The sequence below is a fragment of the Daucus carota genome, chromosome 6 (assembly GCF_001625215.2).
Source record: "Daucus carota subsp. sativus chromosome 6, DH1 v3.0, whole genome shotgun sequence".
NCBI lineage: Eukaryota > Viridiplantae > Streptophyta > Magnoliopsida > Apiales > Apiaceae > Daucus > Daucus carota.
Genome location: NC_030386.2, coordinates 22,476,442 through 22,483,998, shown reverse-complemented (window position 1 = coordinate 22,483,998; position 7,557 = coordinate 22,476,442). Strand labels below are relative to the sequence as shown.

Sequence of the window (7,557 nt, the reverse complement as noted above, 5' to 3'; positions counted from 1 at the left end):
CTCAGTCTACAAATCAAAGGGTTAGGGAGGTCTCAAGTATAAATGATTAATTCCAATAGTTTGCTACAATGGATTCTTGTATAGTTAGCCTTTAGTGTACAACTAGCTGTTCTGATATGGTGTATAAAGTTGGTTTTGAAGTTGTGATCCCTTCTGCAATATAAATTACTGGATACTATTGATAAATTGACAATTTTATATAAGTTGTACTTGTCAAGTCATATACTGTATTTCGCCTAACCAAAGTAAGCTGTTTAGTAAAGGCGGCATAAGAAAAAACACAATTACACAAAGCATATGCACATTTGGGGCTTAAGCTATAAAATTGCCATTCATTTTAGTGCTTCAACTGTACAGCGTCCCTGACGATGGATTGGAGATTAATTAGATAATTAAGCTAAGTATGATCAACTATAGTATAATTCTAGGAAGAAAGCAGGGCACAGGCCTCTTAATCTTTCTCCTTTCCGCTTATGATTAAGTTTCATAAGTGACGATAGATAAGAATTCTTCCCTCAAGGATCTCTGTTGTCGGGCGATAAAAGCTTCAACTGCATGCCTGAACTCTTCCCCACTCATTTCATCCTCTGCATAACATTTAGGATTAAAAGTCTTGTGCTCAGATGTTTTTGTGCCTTTCCTGCCATTTTCTGTCACAGTTCGCCTTAGCTTCCTGCAGGAATCTTGAGGCTGGTATGTCATGAATTTCTCTGATTGACTCCTCTGTACAGTTCTATCCTCAAAGCTACAAAAATCTAACATAGCTGGCTTTTCTTCACACTTCCCCTGTTTTCTCCCCTGCTTTCTCCCCTGTTCCTCAACTTGCTCCTCTTGGTTGATACTGATTTTGTTCTCACACCCTTCAACATACTCAATACAAAACTCAATGGCAGGGCTATGGTTTTTGGTTTCTTGAGCAGAAATCTGTCCAGATTTGAAGAAAAGAACGACAACGATTGTGTTTCCGAGGATGAAGAGGAATCCAGGACTAGAAATAGTGATAGAGAGACCTTGGATACAATCACCACATACTTTGAAAGCTAATGGCAAGTGAGTGGAAATCCTCGAAACAATGAATAAAAACATGCATACCTCCATAAACCTGAATAGAGTGGTTATCTTTTGAAGCCTGTTGTACCTCAAGATTGCATTGGCTTTTTCCACTTTAATATCAAAGCAATCCATTCTCTTGAAATGAAAATTGAGGTTTTTGAATGATTTCACTTAATAGAGAATTGGTTTATGATGATCAAAAAGTTGTCAAATAGAGAGAGTTTGGAGTGAACATAGCAAGGGAAGAAAAGAAGATAATTAATTTCTCTTCTTGTTGTCTTTGGCTTTGGAATGGCTATGGTTGAGAGGCAAGCCTTGTATTTATAGCCTAAAAAAATAATTTATTTTTTATTCTCCCCCACTTTCTTCCTTTATACTTTTGTTAGGGATTTTTAACTGGAATGTTACACACAGTAATCTGCTTCTTTTTTTCCTTCTTAACTACTCAAGATAGAAGATCAACTATCACTAATCTTACATGATCTCAGTAAAAAGAGTTGGATTATTTGTAATTTTGAATATCTAGAAATGCATCAATATTATGTAGCTTGGGATCAATTCAACTACTACTAGATATTGTTAATTATGTCCACATACGTTTGTGAAATCTATAATTTAATCTCATAACATGAATACTGTACTTTTGTTGCACAAGGCACACAGACTCTCTCTGTATATATTCAGGGCACTTGTTGTGTAGCATTGTACAGTTTGCAAATAAACAGGAGAAGACAGGCTTAAGGTTGAAGCTGAAAAATCTTTAGACAAGTCCAGGTGGCAGAAGGTGGACCAAATGTAGGACTATGATTGGCTTTTGAAACCTTTCCTTGCTAAGTAAGGAAGTGCCACATAACCACTATGGCCTTTCAAATTTCAATTCACTACTACTAGTATTTTTAACAGTAATATTGAATTTCTTATGATTCTCCTATCTATATTTTTGGACTACATGGATAATAGTGTATGGGTCCAATTTCCTGACATTCTTTTGTATCAATAATTTTTTTTTTGGGTCATTGAACTTAATTTTATTATCTCATAACACACTCCAAAACTTTTATAGTCCGACGCTTATAATATATTATTATCTCATAACACATTCCAGAACTTCTATGACCCGACGCTTATAATATACTACTAATATCAGATGTTCTGGAACAACCCTGATATAATTGTAGGTCAATATCAAGAAGCTTGTTTACTCAAATACTTTACCTAGCTTTGTTCAAATTTTGTGGAATACTTGTTGTTGAGCTTGTGCCACATCGGTATAGTATCTAAAGTAATGCAATGTTTGTGCAGGTGTAATTGGTTCATATAGGTTTAGGGTCCATAAAAACCCTTTTCCCATACTATTCTTTTTCACTTGGTCCGTGTAAGCTTAAATTAAGAAGTTTGTCTCACCCCATCCTTCCTTTTATTAATACTCTACTCTACAGCCTAAAAGCCTACCAATTTTTCACAAATAGGTTTAATTTAGTCTGTGTCCTTTATTTATGTTATCAAATTGTGCTAATATATCTAATAAATTATCAGAAAAACTTATAACATGGAATAGTAATATGAGATAATCCTCATCTTATCAGGGGTGACTGGTGAGTTTAGTTACCCTTAAAACTTGTTGGATGGTAAGACACGGAGACTGTGCACACTTTGAGATTGGGATCAAGAGCAATCAAATTACTTAAAAAGATGAAAAAAGCTCGAAAGTTTTTAAAGTACTTGGGCCACTTGTCCAAAATATTTGCTGAATGATTGGCTTTTTAGTTGAAGTGGCTCAATTATTTAGCACACAGCTTCCGGGCCTCCATACTCTCACTTATTGTATTTTACTTTTCCTTAAATTTTATATTTACTTACTACTTGTAATATATTATATTATAAGGTGGTGTTTGGCTAGCCATTATAAGCCAACTTCTGAGTTTATAAATTATAAGCACTTATTTTGTACCGTTTGTGTAAAAAGTCAAGAAGTACTTAAAAGAAGTTAGGATTACTAACTTTTGTTTCAGGACTTCTGATTATTTTCCAAACAGTTTAATCACTTAAGTCTTAACTTGCTTCTAACTTCTACTTCACTTTTTTATTTTAATCAAAAAGCACTTATTTTAAACTCACCCAAACGACCCCTAAGTATGTGTCAAATTACACAATTCATCTTTATCTACAGTGATTTATTAGTTGAAAACTTTTTTTTTATGTTTACCTTGAAAGAATGTCTGAGTAGTATTTGGATTTTTTTAAAGAAAACCTCAAATTTAGCTTGTTTGGAGAATAACGAGTTTAGAGTCGATAAGTCGTTTATTGTTTATTATAGGTGATTTTATTTATTTCGAGTCGGTCAAACTTCAATATACCAATTGCTCATAATACATATCATTTTAAGTATTATTATTATTTTAATAATTAAACACACTCGCACACTCATTATCTCTCCCTTTTCCAGGAGATACAGAACAAGAGTTGGTTGATCATTTCACTTATTATCTTCATTCCATTTTACAATCACTCAATTCTCTCTTTCAGTTTTTGAGATGGGCAGATGTGCAGGTTCTGAAGTTGGACAATATACAAACATTTCAATCACTTAACACTATATTTAAGTGTATACAACTAAAGCCAAACTACCACTCAAGATGTGATTTAGACTTGATTGGTATAAATTAAATAAGTACCAACTTTTTACTAAAGATCCCAGTTCCACTTCTGTTTGTGCTCTTAAGGTCCTTTTGAAGAGATAAGGCTTTCATAATTAATTAAACTCAATGCTCACCAAGTTTCAATTTAAACTAATCATAAGTTCCTTAAATCTGATGCACCTTTTGACACATTCTTTTTTGCTGCTTCTTTATTAAATTATTTCCTCCTCAACTAGCTAGGATGATCCACTGCAATGAGAGGATTGATTAGATATGTTTTCTTGTAAGAAAAAAATAATTTTCTTATTAAAATGATACACATGATATGAAATGAGGTGGATTAAGGTTATAATAAGTCGGATTCCACTTATGTTTAGATTCTTTAAATGAGAATAATCTTTTTTATAGATGATCGAATTATTCTTTTCCATCTCAAATTTTGATTCTCATCACTTACAAGAAATATAGGTTTTCAGAATAACTTTAAAACAAATGGTTAGGGAGGTCTCACTTATAAATGATTGATTTCTAAGGTTGGCTACACTGGATCCTTCTGCAATATAAATTGCTTGATAATATTGATAAATTAACAATTTTATATAACTTGTTCTTGGCAAATTATATACTGTTATTCTCACCTAATCAAAGTAAGCCGCTTATTGAAGGCGAGATGAGAATAAACAGAATTACACAATGCAAATGCACATTTGGAGCTTAAGCTCTTCTTATTCTGGACTGGGTGGGAAATTCACTTCATGGCCTAATTTGCGCGTAAATAGTCACTTGCAGTTTCTTATCAGCCTTCAGCTTCAGTTAATGTTATTTCATTCTTAGACAGTGTTTCTGGTTTAGTGGACGAGGAGGAAGTTGTGGCATGAAAACGTTTTCTTGTAACAAAAGCTGGTTGCTTTGGATTTGGAAAAGTTTCTGTTTCACTGCTCAACATAACAACTACCTTTGACATGTTGGGACGATCATCTGGAACAACAACTCCAAAGCTGAAGGCATCGGATTTGACTGAGAACCGTCCTTCTACAGCATATTCAGGAGCCATATAACCACTGCACTAGGCCAAATAAAAATCAATCATTTGTTGTAAATGTAACAGTAAACTGTAGTATTTTAGCTAGGCTCATGGTAGTATTATCGATGTACTTACTAGGTTCCCACAACTCTGGTGGTGTTAGATTCTGTTTCTCTTGGTCCAACAATTCTAGCCAGGCCAAAGTCAGAAAATTTAGGGTTCATCTCCTCGTCTAATAAAATGTTGCTTGCTTTCATGTCTCTGTGAATAACTACAAATATGACTGAGGTTGCTATGACAACACCCCTTATAGTTGAAGATTTCATTTTGCTTTGTCGATTTCCTGTTGGAAGGGAATTCAATCCCTGGTCTGAAACAGAGGAAACATTAGTTTATATGATTACTGAAATATCGAATGAAAGGTACTGAAGCTTGTCATAGTTATTGTGCAGTAGACCCATCTGTTAAATCACTGAGTTAATTGCAAAACACATCCCTTTACTTCGGACCAATTGCACTTATTATCTATATTTTTGATAATTGCACATTTTTGATAATTGCACAATACATTCCTTATATATTTTTGCGCCACATGTTGAACCCTTTTGACTCATTTTCATCTATTTTGACATGGTTAAGCTTTTAACATGTGAGGGTATAGCATTATTCCACCATCTTAAGGATTTTTAAGTCGTCGTAGTCTAAATCGTTTCTCAGTGCAAAATCTATCGGTAAATTTTAAACATCGGACCTGTTCTTAAAAATAAAAAATAGGAATATAGAATATAACAAAGAACTGCAACATTTACATAATGCCAACTGGTATTATGGGCATAATCCGTGCTCCAACCTACAGTTAGGAGGAGGAACTTTAGGACACCCTGTGGGTCGACAGTCGAAAGGAGACGAGTCACTTCTTTATAATATCCATTATTACCACAGAATAATCTTCATAAAAATTTTGTTTAACATATTTAATGTACAATTGTAACCAATAGTTGGAAAAACGAACTTTATGTCCCTGATCAAGCCAAATAATGCATCAATAAAAATAAAGATTTGAAACTGGCTAGCAAGATTCTAGCTCAGAATGTGCATCAAAACTCTCCTGATCAAAAATAGCCATTCCCATATCCATAACCAGGGACATGAGAAGCAGCATTGATCTGATTAGGTTTCGCGTCAAACTGATCAAATCCCCTGTGTCCATTAGACCCGAAAAGTGTCAAATTAGAATTCGCATTCTCAGCCAAGATACTATTAGCTTGAGTATTCACATTTTTCTTCAGCACTTCCATGCATTCCTTCAATTGCTGAAGCTCATCCACCCCTAGCTTTTCGACTGGAGATTCCCACCAAAACTGGCCTTGGCTAGCTTGCCTCATGTCATCAAGCGCCTCGCCTCTTTTCCTCTCCACCTCCATTTCATTAAAAATTTGTGTGAGATGAAAATTGAGCTCACAAACAGTCACACTGCGGTGAGCCTCAACAAGATGGATAGTGCTCGTGTTTGAAGGAGGAGGATTTCGACTGAGAAACCTCTCAATAATCCCCTCCACATTAGGATGACCAAAGGAGAACACTTTTCCAGCCGGAGAAAAGACTATAATGGCAATCTCTACTCCACAGAGCGTGCAGAGCTCACTCGCTTTCTTAAAAAGGCCTGAACGGCGTTTTGAGAAGGTCACTTGCAGGTGATTTTTACGCTCTATTTTCGCAATCTTGATCTTTTGGCGACCAATGCTGGGCTTTTTAGCCATTTCTAAACCAAAAAATCAAGAAAAAGCAGATCAAAATGTGTTTATGATACTGAAACTATGATCTGCAGAGGATAATCATTTGCAATTTATAAGAGGCTTGGCCTTAACACTGAAAGCTGGCAACATTTATTAGCTCCTCCTTTGTTTTATGATAATTAAACATGTTATTTCTGTGACAATTTCAATGATTCGGGAGTTACAAAAATCTCATTCTTAATGCATGGATATTTTGTTAAACGAAATAAATTATCTTATTTAGTATTATAATGATGGTATTTCACATTTTCATATCAAATTAAGCCAATAAATTTTGTATTCAATGCTTGCTGAAGCGATTATGTTAATCTACAGGCTGCACCACCATTCTTCTTTATAAAAGCCGAGTAAAAATTAATTTAATTTACATTTTAAGAAAATTGTTATATCTAATATATAAGCTAATTATTTAGTACATCCCATTGGCCTAAGTTTTTTGTTGTGATTAACGTGACAATTTAGCTGATTATTTCTAGAACTGGGAAACATGATTTACATAAGATCTTGATGAAATGTTGTTAGCTGTAGACGGTGATGAGAAGCAAGGAAGCTATAATAGGATGAAAATTTGTTTGAGATATGCACACGTGCGGTTTTAGAAAAACTGGTCATATTTCATTCCATTTTCTCCGGCATATTTTCTTCGAATCAAATGAGGCCTAAGAGCAACTCCAATGCACCCATTCCTTACCTATATTTGATCTACATGGACAAGATTTGAGGATTGAGAACAAAAAAACTCCTCCAACGCAACTCCTTATCCCCTATTAATTTTAGTTGAGAGAAAGTTCAACCCCTTATTTGAGGGATGAAAAAGCAACCCCTACATGCTCCATGTCATCATCAGCTCATATCTCCTCTTATTTTTCTGTTATTTATTAGTGCAATCTTTCTCTCTCCTTGAATTGTATATATAGATTTAAAATATAGAGAATCAAATAGGGAACACCGTTGGAGCAAAATAGCTTTTTGATCCCCAATATTTTAGGTAACCATTAATATATAATATTTTAGGGGTTGAAAATAGGGAATTGCATTGGCTTAC

The 7,557-nt window shown here is 34.4% G+C and overlaps 2 protein-coding genes across 2 annotated transcripts; both read right to left on the bottom strand.

Annotated features, from left to right (window-relative positions):
* Positions 1-477: 477 nt before the first annotated feature.
* On the bottom strand, positions 478-1,185 carry LOC108226082 (uncharacterized). The gene has a single exon (XM_017401035.1). It carries the CDS (start codon positions 1,183-1,185, stop codon positions 478-480), a length of 708 nt encoding a protein of 235 aa, XP_017256524.1.
* Positions 1,186-4,488: 3,303 nt separating this feature from the next.
* Positions 4,489-6,485, bottom strand: LOC108226081 (agamous-like MADS-box protein AGL62). The gene is made up of 3 exons (XM_017401034.2): positions 5,858-6,485; positions 4,852-5,086; positions 4,489-4,753 (listed from the first exon to the last, which is right to left on the bottom strand). The coding sequence occupies exons 1-3, from the start codon at positions 6,474-6,476 to the stop codon at positions 4,489-4,491; spliced, it is 1,119 nt and encodes a 372-aa protein (XP_017256523.1). The 5' UTR covers positions 6,477-6,485.
* Between the last annotated feature and the right edge of the window lie 1,072 nt (positions 6,486-7,557).

Excerpts from the sequence above, each read along its gene's own strand:
- LOC108226082 (XM_017401035.1), bottom strand. The coding sequence starts at position 1,185 with ATGGATTGCTTTGATATTAAAGTGGAAAAAGCCAATGCAATCTTGAGG.
- LOC108226081 (XM_017401034.2), bottom strand. The coding sequence starts at position 6,476 with ATGGCTAAAAAGCCCAGCATTGGTCGCCAAAAGATCAAGATTGCGAAA. Across the intron at positions 5,087-5,857 it reads TGCTGCTTCTCATGTCCCTG|ACCAGGGATTGAATTCCCTT; the intron begins GTTATGGATATG and ends CCTCTGTTTCAG. Across the intron at positions 4,754-4,851 it reads ACCAGAGTTGTGGGAACCTA|TGGTTATATGGCTCCTGAAT; the intron begins GTAAGTACATCG and ends GGCCTAGTGCAG.